Raw genomic sequence first — 17533 nt, forward strand, 5'->3', positions numbered from 1 at the left:
GTCTATTGCTTTTGTTTTTAATATGAATTACACAGGGAGGGTTTGAAAAGCCCTCCCCTGGCTCCACAAGCTGCTGGATCCAGTGCAGGAGTTGCTGCCCTCACCATGCCAGACACCAAAGGTTCCTCATTTTCTCCTGGCAGGTAAATTCCATCCACAGCAACAAGGGGGTCTTTTTAACAACTGTTTGTTGCACAAACACAATGGTGCCCAGCCATAAACTGACTTCTGCAAGTCTTGTTGTCATGTTTTTGCCTTAGAGACCCTTGACTCTGGAAGTTTTTCCCAGTACAGAATCTTCCAGGCTATAATTTTTGGATAAATGGTGAAGCACTGGCAGTTTAATTCTTAAAGATATTCAGATCTGCCTCCTTTCCAGACATTCCTTGGGAAAATAGTGATGCTCTCCAGGAGTGATCTAGTATTTTGTGTGTCTCCTGCCAAAGAAAATGTGTCTGTGACTCTGTGTCTGTCTATTTGCTTTCTCTCCAAGACTGGACTTGATGATCTCAGGGTTGGAACTGATGATCTTGGAGGTCTTTTCAACCTTAATGATTCTCTGGTTCTCTCAGTATCTGTTTACTGGTGTTTAGTTTCCACCAAGCTGTACTTAGGGTTGAAGGGGCTGAGGATAAACCAGGCTGGAAGAACTCTGACTGGGGGGAGCAGGTCCTATCACACGCTTGGCAGGCAGGGAAGGGTATGTGAAGAGAAACCTTGAGAGAGAGGGAATAGGGCTGAGATAATGGATAGCAGGGAGTGGGAGGCAGTGAGGGAGCTGGGAAGCAGGAGAGACTTGAGGAGCTGTTGGGCTCCAGGAGAAATGGGGCTGTTGCAGTGAGGAATGTTTAGAGGAGCTGGGACAGATCTCAAGGAAATCCTGCCCTTTGTTTGTTCCTCTTCTGACACCAAGCCTTGCCTTGCCTTGCAGAAATACAGCTGAAGGAGGTGCAGGAGATGCTGGAGCAGGAAGGTTTATCCCAGATCTCCTGCAGCGCTGCCAGTGAACAGGTCGCGTATTTCCTGGTGGAGCGGGCGGCGCTGCTAGGAAAGCTCGAAGTGGCAGCCCAGCAACTGGAATCCCACAGCATCATGGATGGACTCCAGGTACCTCCTGCTCTGTGGCTCTGGCTGCCTGAGAGCTTCTGGGAAAGGAGTATCTTCTGGATATTTCTGTGATTAAAACTTCTCCTGTCTTTGAGGCCACTGTGGAGTCTTGGGGCTGAAATACTTGAAGGAGCTACAAAAAAGATGGAGAGAGAGTATTTACAAGAGCCTGGAATGTCAGGACATGGGGGAATGGCTTCAAATGGACAGAATAGGTTTAGGTTGGATATTGGGAAGGAATTCTTCCCTGTGAGGGTGGTGAGGCCCTGGCACAGGGTGCTCAGAGAAGCTGTGGCTGCCCCTGGATCCCTGGAAGTGTCCAAGTCCACGTTGGACGGGGCTTGGAGCAACCTGGGATAGTGGAAGGTGTCCCTGCCCATGGCAGGGGGAGGAATGGAATGAGCTTTAAGATCCCTCCCAACCCCAAACCAGTCTGGGATTCCAGGATTCTAAGTCAGCGCCTTTCTTAATTCTCACACTTTGCACTTGATTTACTCCCACATCTGCACAGGGACAGTGAAATTGATTAATTGTAATACTATATTGAGGAATTTGTGATGTGGTTGGGGTGAGGATCTTCACTGGGTAAGAATGACTTTCTCTGGGTTCAGGGGGAGCAGAGGAGGCTGAGGGCAGAGCTCACTGGCGGCTGCAGCTGCTCCTGATCTCTGCTCTCTGTGAGCAGGAGCAGGATCTGAGGGAGCAGCTGGAGCTGTGCCAGGGGAGTTTAGGTTGGATATCAGGAAAGGCTCTTCCCCCAGAGGGTGCTGGGCACTGCCCAGGCTCCCCAGGGAATGGGCACGGCCCCGAGGCTGCCAGAGCTCCAGGAGCGTTTGGGCAGCGCTGCCAGAGGTGCCCAGGGTGGGGTTGTTGGGGTGTCTGGGCAGGGCCAGGGGCTGGACCGGATGATCCTTGTGGGTACCTTCCAGCTCAGGATATTCTGATTCTATGGTTCCAAGGCCACCAGTTTCCACCTACTCTTGACTTATGGCCATGTCTCAATGGAGCTGGCGTCCAGGAGTGCTCTGGGATTCTGGGAGCTGCTGTTTGTCCCTGAGCTCCCAAACACTGAGGACCTCAAATAGGGGTCAGGGCTCCTGCTCTTGTTCCTTTCTGTTTCTTCCTGCTGACAGGAATGGAATGACACAGCAGTTTGGATTGGAAGGGACCAGGGACACCTTTCACTAGACCAGATTGCTCCAACCTGGCCTTGAGCACTTCCAGGGAATTGTTACAAATCTAATACTCTCCAACCAACCACAGCTTCTCCACAGTTCTTACACTGGGCACTCTTTCTGTGGTTTTAACCAGATATGGACACACTGGAGATGTGTTTTCCTGGCAAACGGTCTCCCTGACAGGACTGATTACTCTCCCCAGTGATGTCATTGCTATCTGTGCCTGTGGAGCAGAAACTGTTGATCAAACACTCCATTGTTCCGAGGAGCATCCCACTTGTTTTGCAGAACCATTAGAGTTGCTGCAGTGTTACAGGTTCATGTGTTAATTGCTCCTCTTACTCTGTTTACTGGAATGTGTGGCCTTGCTTGTTCCCAGCTGGCCTGTTCCACTCCGGAACGAAGGGCCGGACACGTTCCTGTCTGGTACAGGGATGAATTCAGCTTTTAGCCAGACTGCTCAAGCAGAATTGATTGTTTTATTGCATCCCCAGGAAAGCAGAAAGGCAGGATACAAACCTGCCTCACTGTGTGGTCAGCTCTGGGAAATCCATAGGGAAATGCCTTCTGGATTCATGGCATGTGCCAGCTCACTCACCCTCTGAAGTGCCGCATATTGATGGCAACCAGTGTGCTGAGCCTTAGGATGCAGTGGAACCCTCAGTGCAGATGCAGTGGAACAGGAATGTGTAACTCCATAAAAAAGAGGAACATGGAGCAGTGGTCCAGGGAACCTCATGGAGTTTGAGTCCCTGTGCCTGGGTTGGGGCAATCTGAGAATGAGCACAGGCTGGGGGAGGAATTCATGGAGAGCAGCCCTGCGGGATGGATTTGGGAGTTCTTACGGAAAGCTGGACATGAGCCAGGAGTGTGTGTTTGCACCCCAAAGGCCAAACAGCATTGTGACTCTGCTCCCCTCTGAAGAGACCACCCAGCAGCGCTGCTCCAGCTCCAGGACCCCAGCATAGGAAGGACCTGTTGGAGTGAGGCCATGGAGATGCTCTGAGGGCTGGAGCCTCTTGAGAGCCAGGCTGGGAGAGCTGGGGATGTCCATCTGGAGAAAGCTCTGGAGAGACCTTAAGGCCCCTTCCAGTGCTTAAAGGTGTGCCAGGAGAGCTGGAGAGGGGCTTTGGACAAGGGTCTGGAGTGCCAGGACAAGGGGGAATGGAGGAGGAATTCTTGGCTGTGGGGGAGGTGAGGCCCTGCCACAGGGTGCCCCGAGAAGCTGTGGCTGCCCCTGGATCCCTGGAAGTGTCCAAGGCCACGTTGGACGGGGCTTGGAGCAACCTGGGATAGTGGAAGGTGTCCCTGCCCATGGCAGGGGGTGGAACTGGATGGTCTTTAACATCTCTTCCACTCCAAGCCTTTCTATGATCCCATGATTCCAGGTCTCCCAGTGTTACTCTGACAAAGTGAGCCAATCACACTCAGTGCCAACACTTGGGGCAAAACTGAGCCCTCCAGCTCTCATGGGCAGGCCCAGGAGATGAGAGGTCTTAAAAAAGTAGTGAACCCACAGAACCCCCTAGAGTAGCTGGGAGAACTGAGGGATTTTCACAAGTGTTTTGAGATAACTCCGGTTGAAACATTCCCGTCAAGTATAAGGCACGATAATAAAACCCCTTCTAGTCAAGATAGGTTGGAACTGAAAATCCCCCTCAGTGGTCCTGAGGGACACGTGTCAGTGCCAAGGGGCACGTGGCCCTGTGCTGGTGGTGCTGCTCTTCAGGAACATCTCTCTGTGCAAGGCTGGCTTTGCTCACACCTGTCAGGCATTGGGAGCTGAATTCCCAGAGCAACAGGAATGCATACAGCTTCCTGGGGAGACAGAAATAAGGAAATATACATTTTCCTCCTGGTGACCTGGCTCATAGTTGAGATTTCATAGAATCAGCAAGGTTGGAAATGCCCTCCAAGATCGTTGAGTTCAACCATTCCCCCAGCACTGCTAGGGCCACCACTAACTCAAGTCCCTAGGTGCCACATCCACAGGGTTTTTGAATACTTCCAAGGGATGGTGACTCCACCACTGCCCTGGGCAGCCCATTTCAACATCTGACCACCCTTTCCCTGAAGAAATTTTCCCTACTATTCAAGCTAAACCTCCCTTGGCACAGCTTGAGGCTGTTCCCTCTTGTCCCGTCCCTTGTTCCCTGGGAGCAGAGCCTGACCCCTACCTAAGGCATCAACATCACCACAGGGTTTCTCATTTCCATTGGCACGTTAACCCTTGTGCTTCAGTTCTGCAGGGAAGAGCTGGAGGGGGAACCAGCATTGCCTGCAGGAATTGTGGGAGATCTGGATGAGGCCCCACAGAGGCTGGTGGTGGCCCAGGAAGATATCCAGAGGGTGACAGAGGAGCTGGAAGCACCAGACAAGGAGCAGAGTGGAGCAGGTAAGCGCTGCTCTGGTGGCCACTCCTGGCCTGCTCTTAGCCCTGGCTGGGTGGGGGTGCAGCCTGTCCTGTGTCCTCTCTGTTTGGAATGTGGGAAAATCAGTGCCAGGAGTCAGCCTGCTCACTAGGAGGTGGGAATGCAGTCGTTAACAGTCACAAATCCATTAATTCTGAGACTGGGCTTCTCTGGTCTGTGATGCATCTGCACAGTCTGGACTAATTTCCTATCCCTGGTTCCTCTTCAGGGAGAAATTTCTGCCCTAGGAGGGGATGGAGAGGAAATGATGGCTTGGTCTGGAAGCACAGTAGCTGAATTACCATGTGCACAGGGTTAGTTAGCAGAGCTGGACCCCTCATCCCAGGGTTCTCCAGGTGCAGTTTGGGATGTTGCCTCCATAGGATCCTTAGCAAGTGCAGCAGTGGGGAAGTGACTGGGTACGTTGTCCTTGCTGAGAATATTCCCTTCACCTCCTTCTTGAAATAGCTGTTGACCAGCCCTGAAGTGTTATTTATTAGTAGGATTTTTTATAAATTCTGACTGTAGAAATAAACAGCTTTCTGGTGGTAAAGCTGCTCTTGGAGTGAAATGTCCATGGAAAATGTCCTTAGGATACACAGGTGTCTAGATGCTCTTTTGGGGGGTTCCTTGCATTGTCCCCAAATCTGTGATGCAGAATTTCATTGGAGAACAGCAGCTGGGATGAGGTGACTCATCCCAGCCCCATGTGCCTTTCCAGGGACCAGCTCCCTTCCCTGGCACTACCTCGGGCAGGTTTAGGGCACAATTGCAGGTCCTAGGGCTCCCCTTGGAGCTCACACACACAGCACCAGGACCGGAGAGCTCCTCTCCAGCCCCAGCAGCTCCTCTCCAGCCCCAGCCCCATCATTCCCTGCCTTTTCATCCCTGGACTGGGTGGGGATCGATCCATAGTCGCCAGGGATGGGGTGAGTGGTGTGGCAGCTCCAGTGCTGGCTCTCTGGAGCACGGACGGGCTCCAGCCTGGGACTGTCACAGATTGTAGCCTGCTCAGGGAAATCTGTGCTTTCTGAGGTGTCAAATGAATACAAGGCTTTGCAAACGGTGAGTAAGGGTTTAATGCTTGTTTTGTCTCTGGGATTTGTTGTGCTGTGTGTGCAAAATGAGGGTGACAGAGTCCCAGTGGCTTCCCTGGTTGTCTGTCTCTGCATGGCTTCTCCTCCTGGCGAGCTCCGAGACAGCTGCTCTGGGAATCAATTGATTTGCTACTAAAAACCTAAACTGGGATCACTGATCTTTAGTAAAACCCCCTTAAACAGCATATTTTGGTTCGGTGGTAACTTGTGTGCATTAGAGGGAAGAATTCCTGACCAGTTTGAGCCCAGTTAGTGGGATTTTGGTGAGGAAAGGCTTTAAATGCTATTTAACAAAGTGCATAAGGAATGTTGCGGGGTTTTTCCAAAGCAGAACTAGGCTGCCACATCCAAACACTGTTCTCCTTGTGGAATCACCCCTGTGGTCGGCCCTGAAGGAAGCTGAGGGGGAAAACCAGGAGAAGGAATGGGAAAATAGGGGGTGGTCAGGATTTTTGCAAGAGGAAAAGAGCTGGAATTTTATTATCCTTTTATCATCCTTTCAATCATCATTTTAGTATAATTTTATCATCAATCTGTGTAGTGATCAACAGGCTTTTGAGTAAAATTTCTGTTCTGGTGGAAGATGGGGTTGGAAGGAGATGATCTTCAAGGTCCCCTTCCAATCCAACCCATTCTATGATTCTGTGAAGATGTTCTTTGCTTTTTATTTTAAATGACACAACTGAAAATCCGACATCAGAATCCTTGTTTGAAAAAGGAATTTGTTGCTTTTTCTGAACTGGAACCAAAGAAAGAGATTTGTTTATTATTTTTTCCTGAATAGACATAAAATTTAAACTAAAATTTCCTGTGCCCAGTGTTAAGCTTAAAAGGGAAAAATATTTCTTCCCTTTTCTCTAAGGAAATTTGTCTCCCTGTTTTTTGGGAGGAGATCACTGTGTCCTCAACATGTGCTCTTAGTACAAACACCTTTTCCTATTTCTGCCCTGGAAATATTGGGAATCTGCATTAATTGGTTTTGGTATTAATTTAGTCATTGATCCAGGTTTGAGGGCTTGGTGTGCAGTTTTTCCAGTTGTAGCCATTCCATTAAATTTTAATGCCTGGACAACATGGATACATTGGCTGGGATTGTGTTCCTGCTTGTGGCAATGATGGATTTTATGGTGAAAATTCAAAATGCGGCTGTTTGGGTTTTCCAAAGAGTTTGTGAAACCCATATGAAATGAGGTGAGTGATTTAAATGAGGTTTACCTCCATGATCCAGAGGTAAACTGAATCCCTGGAATAATGATGGAGAGACTGCTGTTGAATCTGGATCTCCAGGGACATCCTTTGCTGTGGGAGGGAGAGGGCGTGGATGCGGGATGTGTTCCCATGTGGATGTGGGATGTTTTCCCAGTGGATATGGGATGTATTCCCACATGGGTGTGGGATGTGTTCCCGTGTGGATGTGGGATGTGTTCCCATGTGGGACGTGTTTCCAGTGGATGTGGGATGTGTTCCCATGAGGACATGTCCATGCTGCCTCCCACCTTTCCCATGTGTGGGATCGGTGTGGGCAGGGACAGGCCAGTGACCACTTTCCTGGTGCCACTGTCTCCAGACAGGACTGAGCTCCAGAGGGCCATGGAGCACAACAGCCGGCTGGACAAGGAGATCCTGGCGCTGCGGGCGCGGGTCCAGACACTCGACCTGGAGAGGAAAGCGTTCCTGGAGCTGGTGAGGATCCACCAAGCCAAGCCAACAATCGTGGGCTGGCTCCTGGAAGTCATCCCTGCTCCCAAACCTGCCCTGCCTTCCCCTTTCCCCTCCCTGTTCTATGCCCAGACTTTCCAGAGCTGCACTTTGGCTGTGTTGTGGTTCATGGAGCTGTAAAATTTGGGAAGCAGGCAGAATGCAGCTCTGGGAGCTTCGTTCCATGCAGGAAGAGTTGGAGGGATTCTAACTGAGTGGGGGCTTGAGGATTTTGGGATACATTTTCCTGTGCCTGTGGAGAGGGATCAGCTCCCTGCTCCTGGTTGGTGTTTACCCCAACTCAGGTGTGTAAACAGAGTAAGGAACACATGTGCCTTTCCCTGGACTGGATTAAAGAGTTCAGTTTACCTAAGTTTATCTTTAACCCCTCAGGAGCTGGTTTGAAATCCATTTGAAATTTATGCTCATTTTTGATCCCTCTCAGCCCCTTTAGTTTTTAACTGGGCCACATTGATTAATTTGCTTACTTTCTGTGGGCTCTCTTAATGGAATGACTCACTATTACATTACTATTACATTATTATTAGTTAAATGCTTGGTGTTGTACAGCCAGGATTCTCTAAATGCCACCTAGAATTAAGGAACAATTAAGGAACTATCAGCCAGATAATTCCTTACTGAGGTTGCCAACAGGGAAGGGATATAGGAGTCTGCTTCCTATTAAAATGTGTCATTGGGCACAAAATCTGCTGCTGTTCTTATTTCATGATTTCCTTAGATCAGCCTTTGAGAGCCTGGAATTGCCTCTGCCATCCCAGCACTGAGAGTTCTTGGCTGTCTTGCAGTTCTCTCACATCAAATGAGTATCGTTAAATTAATACAAGTATCTCTGAGAATATAACTTTTCAAATAATATTTATCAGATAATATCTTGAATAGTATTTATTCCCATTTGAGGGGTTCAGAATTTTACGGTATTTTTTATAGTACAGAATTTTTTATAGTTTTGTTCCTTGCATTTAAAAAAGTTGCTGGTTCTTCCATGTCTGTCACCACAAACCTTGTGTTTACAGCATGGTCTCTTTCTGGAGCTGCAAAAAAACATAGCTTAGTTCAAATTCCTCTGTTTACTCTTTTTTTTATTCCCAATAATGTTTTCCTTGCTGTAGGACATTGCTCCTTTCAGTCATTATGGATACACACTTGTATGTATAGATTATAATAAAGTAGAAATATAATATTAAAATCTATTTATTTGTCTATATATGTCTATATAGACAAAAACCATATAGATACATGTAACATATTGTGGTCACCAAACAGGAAAAAATGTAGCCAGACTGAGATCAGTTCCAGTCACATGTTAAGCTAAAAGCAAATTGCCTTTATTCCTTAGGAATGGGGTTTAACTGTTGGCACAGAAGTTGAGAACCCCTCAATTTTTAATTTATAGAGTAGAAGATGTAATTTATTACCAACTACATCAGCTCTGTGTCCTGAAAGGTGTTTTCTTGCCTGTGGGTTATGAAGAGCAGGGGAGGAGCAGGGTGGGCAGTTGGTCTGGGATGAGCTCTGACTGTGGGGTGAAGAGCTGCTGCCAGTAATGGAATTCCATTGATCTCATGGATGGAAGACACTGAAAGGTGTCCTCAGAAATAGCAGTTGGAATCTGACACAATGTCGGTGTGGTCAGGAAGCGAAATAAATTCAGGAAAATCACCCTTTAATGGATTGCACATTCCCACTTTCGCTGTTCCTTGTCTGAGGCCATCCGGCAGCTGGAGCAGCCACAGGATCTCAGCAATCCCTCAGGATAAGGAATAGCAATAAATTAATAATAAATATGAAAATGGAATGTTTGCCAAAACTCAAAGCAGGTGTTTTGTGTTGCAGGTGGAGCAGCTCAAGGAGGAGATCTGTGAGTACCAGAGGAGCGAGAGGCCGGAGCCTCCACCGGCCGAGGGAGTTGGAGCAGCCTCACTGCAGGTGTTTCCAAGGGCTCGCCCTTTGTCATTCCAGAAAAACAGGGTCCCCTCTGCATCCCTGACCCTAGCTGTGTGTGAGAACCTGGATGTTCTGTGGTTGGAGGGTTTTGCTCCTAGGGCCTAGAGATGAAGGTGACGTGACTCATGTTTTATTTCTGAGAGACTCAGGTGGCCTTGCAATCACTCTGTGCTCGCATGGGAAAGATGTGGAGCTGTTGGAGCTGAGTGAGAAGGCCAGAAAGATGCTCCGAGGGCTGGAGCCCCTCTGCTCTGAAGCCAAGCTCGCAGAGCTGGGGGGGTTCATCTGGAGAAAAGAAGGCTTCAGGGAGACCTTAGACCCCTTCTAGGGCCTAAAGGGGCTCCAGGAGAGCTGCAGAGGGACTTTGGACAAGGGTCTTTAAGGTCCCTCCAACCCAATCCATCCTGGGATTCTGGGATCTCAATCCTAGTTCTGTGCTAATGTTTATTTTCTCTCAGGCACAGGGCACACGGGAAGAAGCAGGAGCCAATGGAGACGCTGGTGCCAGCAGAGCTGCCCCGTATCAGGAACATGGGGATCAGGGTGGTGAAATTCTCCACAAAAGGTGAGAGGTGTAGAAATTCTTCACCCCTTGTACTTCCACTGGTTCCTGGTGCTGTGCCTCTGGTGCTCTGTCTTGCAGGATTATTTGGTTACTAAATTGTTTTAGGAATTTTGGACTTTGTTCTTCTGCTTCCAGATGGGAAAATTTGGAGGTGATGCAGTCCTGAGGAATCACTTCCTCCAGTTAAATGCTGACACTTCCTCCAGTTTGTTGCTTTCCTAAAAGAAGGGATTTGGGCTTTTGGAGCTCTCTGCAGACAAAAATGTTGTCTTTAAACCTGTTTTGGTGCTGGGAAGTCTTCTCTGGATTTGAATGCTCTCCAGGAGTGCATCAAAACACCTGGCTTTCAACCATAAATACGTAAACAGGAATTTCTAAGGGAATTCAAAGCTTTGTTCTCCCAATACCTGGTCAGGAGCTGCCACACCTCTTTTGGCAGATTCAGGGAGGAAAGGGGGGCTGATCCCATCCCTCTGGATTTTTCCCTTCAGATTCCCAAGCCTGTTCTCCACCTCATGCAGCTGAATTTGCTGTTGTCTCTCTGCTGCTGGCAACCTTGTGCCTGACCTGTTTCCTGCCGAGACCTTCATAATTCCTCGTGTAGATCCCATCACCCCTAATTCCCTTCTAAATAAGGACAGGCACAGACCATGGTGGATGTGAGACTGGAAATCAGCAGGAGAGTGTGAGGAAAACCTCGGCTTTTCCTTGCTGGTGGGGAGCAGTTGGAATGCAGTTCCAGTCCTGGTCATGCTGGGTTTTGACGTGCAGGTGCCGGGAAGCCGTGGAAAACATCGAGGGCAGGAATTCCCAGCTCCTTCACAAGCTGCAAAAACTGGAGCAGGAATGCGAGGGTTTGGTTGAGCGCAATGAGGAGCTGGAATCAATTCTGGGAGAGACACAGATCCAAACCAAGCAAGAGAAGGAACAGCTGGAGAGCGAGGTGGAGGGACTGCACCAGAAAGTGAGTAAGGAGTAGGAGAGACAAAGTTTGGGTTTCTTTCATTCCAGCTGCTTTGCTCTCTGATCGGAAGAATAAAATGATATTTGACCTGGCCCTGCACTCTGCTGTGTTTAGTTTGACAAGAAATACAGCCAGAAAACCCTGCCAGTTTGGGAGAGAGGGGGAAGGAAGGAAAAAATCCCAGCAGGGAGTAAATGACTCTTGGTTGGAAGTGCAGATTCCCCAGTGTTATGGCAGCATTGTCTTTTCCATTTCCTGTTCCCCCTCACAGAATCCCAGACTGGTTTCACTGGAAAGGGACCTTAAAGCCCATTCAGTCCCAAGCCCTGCCATGGGCAGGGACACCTTCCACTATCCCAGGATGCCTCAAGCCCCGTCCAGCCTGGCCTTGGACACTTCCAGGGATCCAGGGGCAGCCCCAGCTGCTCTGGGCACCCTGTGCCAGGGCCTCCCCACCCTGCCAGGGAAGAATTCCTTGCCAGTATCCCATCTGACCCTGCTGTCTGGGGCAGTGGTGCTCCTTGATCCCAGGAAATATCAGCAGTTAAGTGTCCTGGTGGCAGAAGATTCCACTTTGGCTTTTCCCCAGGGATCTTGGAGATGTGTCAAACAGTGCTGGGTGTGAAGGACCAGCATCTGCAGTGCCTGGGAACATCCCTCTGAACACACAAATCGAGGGATAGGGAATTCTTCCTATCTCATGGTGCAGCAGCTGCTGTGAGGGGGGGCTGGTCACGTCTCTTGGAAGAGCTCTGAGATCCATCTTGAGAAGCTCTGCTCGATCAAGATGTGACCTCAGCAACCTCTTCCTAACCTGGATCCTACTTGATTTTGGGGACCCTCATCCCAGGGCAACCTAGATCTATTTCTGTTAATAGGACAAGTGCACTCAAATCATGCTTTGACTTCTGGAGGTGGATAGAAGTTCTATGTTATTTGCATGTGACAAATGGGAACCTTTGGGAAATCATGGATGTGAAGCACTTCATTGAACATCTGGTTTTCCAGAACCATGGCAACACTGGGGGCCTCATTGAGCACCTGCAGGGCCACCTCCATCCTCTGAGCAAGGACTAAGTTGTGGCTGAAGCCTGTCAGGCTGATGCTGCCTTTGTCAGGGTGGTTTTTAGCCTCAGTTTTCTGGAGGGACTCTCCATCCCTCTGGAGTAGCTCTGTGAGGAGCACTGGCTCTACAGGCTGGGTTGGCACTGCTTCCCCAGGGAAAATTCCATGTGGAGCATCACTGCCAGGGCACCTGATCCCTTACAGGGGGAGCAGCTGGGGAATTTACAGCCAGAGAGAACAGAGGAAAACAGAGTTTGGTCTGGCCAGGTGAGTAGCTGGGGTTCTCCCCACAAAGGCTGGCTGAGGAGGTCCTTCCCGTGGGCTGAGGCTCTGCTGCCTGGCCAGGAGCTCTTCATTGCTGGGGCTCTTGCCCTCTGCCCTCTATCTGTGCTGGAAACCCTCTCTGTAGTGGGCCTGGATTGATCCATCCTTCCTGACTGGCAGCTGCACCAGTCCAGAGTGCCCCTAGGGGATTTCTGAGGTGAGGTTTTGGACCCCTCCAGGTTTCCAGTCAGGAATGATGTGTCCTAACACCTGGTGTTGGGTTAAAACATGGTGTAGGAGATGGTGCTGGTGTATCCCACGTGGATACACATCTCCAAGCTGGATTGTTCAAAGGAAGAGATGAGGAATCCCCTGTCAGGCCTCTGGAAAAGCCTCTAAACACAGGCTGAAGGCAAGTTCAAATACCTTAATGAGGGTGCCAGTGGCACCTTGTTTGTCTCCTGTCTCAGAGGATCCATGAGCCAGCTCTGGGATGGGATGGAAAAGGGTCTGTCCACCATGGCAGTGCTTTGGTTTAACTTGGGGTTTGTTCAGCTCATACCAAAATCTTCCCCCTTGGAGCAGAGTAAACACAGGCCTCCACAAATCAAACATGATGTGTTTTCAGTTTGGACAAATCACTACTTTGATCTGTGGGTTGTCACACAGATCCCTGGGAATGCCACTCTTGGGAGCCAAGGAGATGTGAGACATTTTGGCTGCAGAGGCTTGGCAGCTGCTGCAGCTGGAAAAGAACCATTTTGAGGGATGCAGGGCCATGGAGCAGAGACGGGATGGACGAGGAGGTGGGTTTTAACCCTTGGATAGATCCATCTGCTTAGGTGGAGGTTGCTGAGCTGTGTCCTGCATTCCCAATGGGCTTTAAGAGCCCTGGAGATGAGGAGGGAAGGGGCTGGAGCCTGGGGAAGGCAGTGTGGCTGGGTGTTTGCCAGCCCTGCCCTGGCTGGGAAGGACTTGGGAGGGTTTTTGGTCCTGGCACAGCTGCAGAAGCCTTGGCTGGTCAGGCTGTGACTCAGGACCAGGACAGCGGATACAGAGTGAGGATTGTTCTGCTGCTGGCATGGGACTGGGAGCACAAATTAAGTGCTTAAAAGTTAATGGCTTGGCGGGAGAATAAAGAAATGCATTGCTGGATACAACTTCTGACCAAAGGCTGGGTGGCGGTGAGGAGGGGATGTGTGTTTTGCATTTGAGATCCCCCAAAGCTGTGGCTGCCCCGTCCCCGAAAGTGTCCAAGGCCAGGTTGGACAGGGCTTGGAGCAGCCTGGGATAGTGGAAGGTGTCCCTGCCCATGGCAGGGGTTGGGACTGGATGGGCTTTAAGGTGCCTTCCAACCAAAACCAGTCTGGGGTTCCATGGAGCTGGATTTTATCTCCCTCCAGTGTCCCAGCTCATTCCAGGAGAGCCAAGCTCAGGCAGTTGGACAGTTCATCCTGGGGTTTTAGAAATAAGCCCAAACAGGATTTCGAGCCTAAGGAGTGAAAGGGAAGCTGCCCAGGCTTCTGCTGGCAGTGGAGCACGGAGGCTGCCAGTGCCAAGACTTGGATTTTGGAAAAGGGTCTGTGGCATCCCTGATGGGGAGGAGAAGCTGAGCTGCTCCCCTGGGATGATCCTTAGCTGGGCTGCTCCAAGCTCCTTTGAGCCTTTTTTAACTTCAGGACCAAAGACTTTTCCCCCCAAGGGCAGATGTCCTTGGGGAGTGATCCAAATGCAGAATGAGACCTTGTCCAAACTCCCACCTGCCAGGAGGAGCAGAAGTCAGTGGTTACAGAGGTCAGCACTTCGCTGTCCCAAATCCCGAGTCCTTGGAGCCCTTCTGTAGGGACTGATAGCTTCCTATGAGCAGTGAAGGGACCAGGATGAGTCCTGATGGACCAGGTTGAACATCTGCTTGGATGAGATCAGCACTCCCAGCACAGGGAACAAGGATGACCCAGCACCTAAACTGGGGTGTCTTGGGGTCCTCCATGTTGGGGGAGCACCACAATGTGTGGAAGCTTTGAGTTTTCACCATGTGCCTGGAGCAGAATTCCATCTTTTTCTGGGTTGAGTCCAGATGGCTCCTTCCTCCTTGGAAGCAGCAGGATGAGGGATGAGCTGGAGCTGGCCATGCACACCCCCTCCTGTTCCTTTCCTTCCAACATGGGGCTTATCCCATAGCAGCACAAGGAGCACTCTAGGAGTAGTTGTGCATTTAGTTGTGAGTCCTGGTTTGGTTTTAACTTGGAATTTGTCCATGTTTAGATCACCAGTTTGGAGACAGAGTTGCTTGAGGTGCAGAAGAACAAAAGTGAGATGAACGGGAACGAGCAGGTGGTGTCTGGAGCTCAGGAGATGCAGGAGGTGAGAGGTTTTCCTTGGGAAATGAACTGTTCTGTTTAGAAATGTTTTAAATGAGCATCTTAAATGAAGTGAATGATTTAAATGAGCATCTGAAGTGACCCTCTCCTGGGGATGCTCTTCGTCACCATCTGCTGAGGATTTGTAGCCCCTCAGCTCATTCAGGTGGGTGGATTTTTGGAGGAAAGCAGACGACATGATCTCCATGAAGACTCTCCCTGTAGGAATTTGTCTTGCCTTCAGCTCTGTCAGCTGAGGAGTTTGTTATCTCCCCACAAGAGTGAAGTTTTTACCCGTGTGAAGGTGTTCAGTTCTCATTTAGGGCTTAGTGAAACCAAGGGATGTGTAGATACATTTAAAGCTGATTCCCATCAGGTTCTGGGTTAACTTTCCTGTCTATTTGTTCCTTGCCAGCCCAACAACTGGATCTGCCTGGTGTGTCAGCCAGGCAGAGATGGGGGAGGAGCTTCCCAAGGTGTTTTGGGTCAGTGGAGGTTCTGCCAGCCCTGGATAAGCCATGTAGGAATTCCACTGGCAACATTTGAGAACCTTTTCTCTCCTCTTTTTTCCTAGATTTCCTGCAATCTGCTTCTCTCTGTGTAGAAAAAACAATGTTGTGGCAGTGACTCTTAACATTTCTTGTTCCAGATGTTGGAAAGCTGTCAGGAAACCATAGACAAATTGGGAAGTCAGCTGGGAGAGAGGAGAGAACGGAGAAAGCAACTGGCATCTGAGCTGGAGTTGCTCCGGGAAGATCTGAAGGCTGAGAAGGTGGTTCTGGGCAGCCAGGTATGTCCAGCCCCTGTGGTGGGACTCCCTGCAGGAGCCAGCTGCCTTTGGGTGCTCCTTGAAACATCCCCAGGTGCCCCCTAAACTCATTGTTTGGCATCTCTTGATGCATTTCTCTAGCCCAGCCACTTTCAAACCTTTGGCAAAGGGTTTTCAATCCAGCTGCTCTCATGGCACCATCTCTAACTCCAGAATTTATTTTTCCTTTCAGTGAATCTAATACTAAATCAGTAATTCCAACTTTGTACCCAAACCCTGATTCTCCAGAGGGCAAAGAGGGAGTTTTCAGGCTCAGGTATTAATTGCAGGAATCAAACACCCAGAGCCAAATGAACATCCTGCTGGGATTTCCCCAAGGACCTCAGCATGCTTGGCTTGAACCAATTTAGGTGCTAAATCAACTCCTGGGGATTTCCCTGCTGGGAATTTTGATGGAACTCTTGTATTCCAGCTGGGCCACAGAGGAGAGACAGTGAGTGGTGCCAGCAAAATTGTCCAAGGGCTGTCAGGACAAGGGCTGAAAATGAGGGTAAAAATTTAGGAGATTGGCAGATCCATGGCCTGGACAAAGGGACCTGGCAATGGGAGACTGGCAATGGGGGGTCACAGCCATGAAAAAAAACCATTTTTTAGCACTCTGAGAGGCCTTAGATCGGTTTGTGAGTCCTGTCACTTCCTTGAATCCAAGTAAAAATGCATGGAAGTCCTGAGCTGTTGGCACAGACAGGCGCTGCTGGAGGAACAGTGGCATCTAGAGGCCAGGGGTTGGTCGGGCTGCAACAAATCCACACTGAAACTCAGGATCAAAGCTCGGGATGAAAACAGCCTGGCTGGGAGGAAAAGGCTGGGTCAGTCTATCAGTACACACATGGAAAGGAATTGTCTGATCTGGGGGATGTTGGGAAAAATGGGAAGAGTCCTTTTTTAACCCTTGCCTCCCAGTAGTTCAACTTACTCATGATCCAGGGACCTTTGAATCCAAATCATCCACCCCTGAAAGTCTGATTGGAATTCAGTCACCCACTGGCCACTGGTCTCCCTGAAGGAGGGGCTGTTTTCCCATCAGAAGGCTCAGGAGGAGATGGAATACAGAGCTCTGTGTTAGACTGGAACAGCCTTTAGCATAGAGACTTCTGCATGTGTTTGGTGGATTCCTGGCTTCCCACATGGGCTCATTCCCTTTGGATGGAGCAGCTGCAATGAATCATTTCCCAACAGTGCTGGAAACAAGCTTGGCATGAAATCGTTGGTTCTGTCACCTGGAAATCTCTTCTTGTTTTTAAGAGATTTTTGGACAGTCGAGAGGAGAAATCTTTTTCTGAGCTTGTCATTTGGGGTGTGTTTCATCCACTGACTCTGTTGTTTCCTCTCCAGGGGTTGCCTGACTCCCACTCTGAGCTCTCAAGCCACAGAAACACCTTCCCGAGTCTCCAGAGAACATCAGCCAGCAGGGATCTTGTGGATGTATCCCATGAGAAGCTACACAAAGACAGTGCTTTGTTACATCCAGAGGTGAGACATGGAAAGAATTCCCAGTTGTTGTGGTGTCTGATGCAGGCAGGAGCTGCTGGGGTATGTTGCTCAAATATGAGCAAATTTGTCCTGGTGTAGATAAGATGCCTTGTAATTGAAATACCAGGAAATACCTGGGACTGAAAGCTCAGGAAGAGCTGTTGATTAAAAAGCTTTAGGAATCAGAGTTGCTGTTGGTGTTTAGTGAGGGTAATAGTGTTTGTGTCTGAAAGATTTGGGTCCGTCACTGCTGAGCAGCAGATCTGACACTGGGTGGACTCCAGTTGTGATTCTGTCCTGATGCATTCCTCCTTTCCTGCCCCTTTTTTTTTCTGGGCATCTTCTCCTCAAATCTCAGGTTCAGGGTGTGCTGTTACCTGGTGTTACATGGTTAGGTGACGCTGGGAGTGGAGAAGCCATCCCTAGAGAGGTGTTTCGGGTAGAGTTGGAGCACCTCTGTGAGAGCCATCTGAATCCACACCTTGTGCTCCTCCTGGTTTGCCAAGAGCTGCTGCTTTTGTAAAGAGCTTTGGCACATGCTATAAATCCCTGGGAGC

The 17533-nt window shown here is 49.6% G+C and overlaps 1 protein-coding gene across 1 annotated transcript in view; it reads left to right on the forward strand.

Moving 5' to 3' along the window:
- The window catches only part of CCDC30 (coiled-coil domain containing 30), a gene marked incomplete at its 5' end in the record, with an annotated part of 34851 nt that overhangs the window by 6010 nt on the left and 11308 nt on the right, over positions 1 to 17533 (forward strand). The window contains 9 exons of the mRNA XM_082295598.1: positions 932 to 1107; positions 4527 to 4680; positions 7361 to 7476; positions 9346 to 9438; positions 9915 to 10021; positions 10793 to 10985; positions 14580 to 14678; positions 15324 to 15464; positions 16839 to 16976. Coding sequence (XP_082151724.1) covers positions 932 to 1107; positions 4527 to 4680; positions 7361 to 7476; positions 9346 to 9438; positions 9915 to 10021; positions 10793 to 10985; positions 14580 to 14678; positions 15324 to 15464; positions 16839 to 16976 — 1217 coding nt within the window. The remainder of the gene's footprint in view (positions 1 to 931; positions 1108 to 4526; positions 4681 to 7360; positions 7477 to 9345; positions 9439 to 9914; positions 10022 to 10792; positions 10986 to 14579; positions 14679 to 15323; positions 15465 to 16838; positions 16977 to 17533) is intronic.

Source organism: Coloeus monedula, assembly GCF_965178545.1.
Source record: "Coloeus monedula genome assembly, chromosome: 22".
In the NCBI taxonomy this organism is placed as follows: domain Eukaryota; kingdom Metazoa; phylum Chordata; class Aves; order Passeriformes; family Corvidae; genus Coloeus; species Coloeus monedula.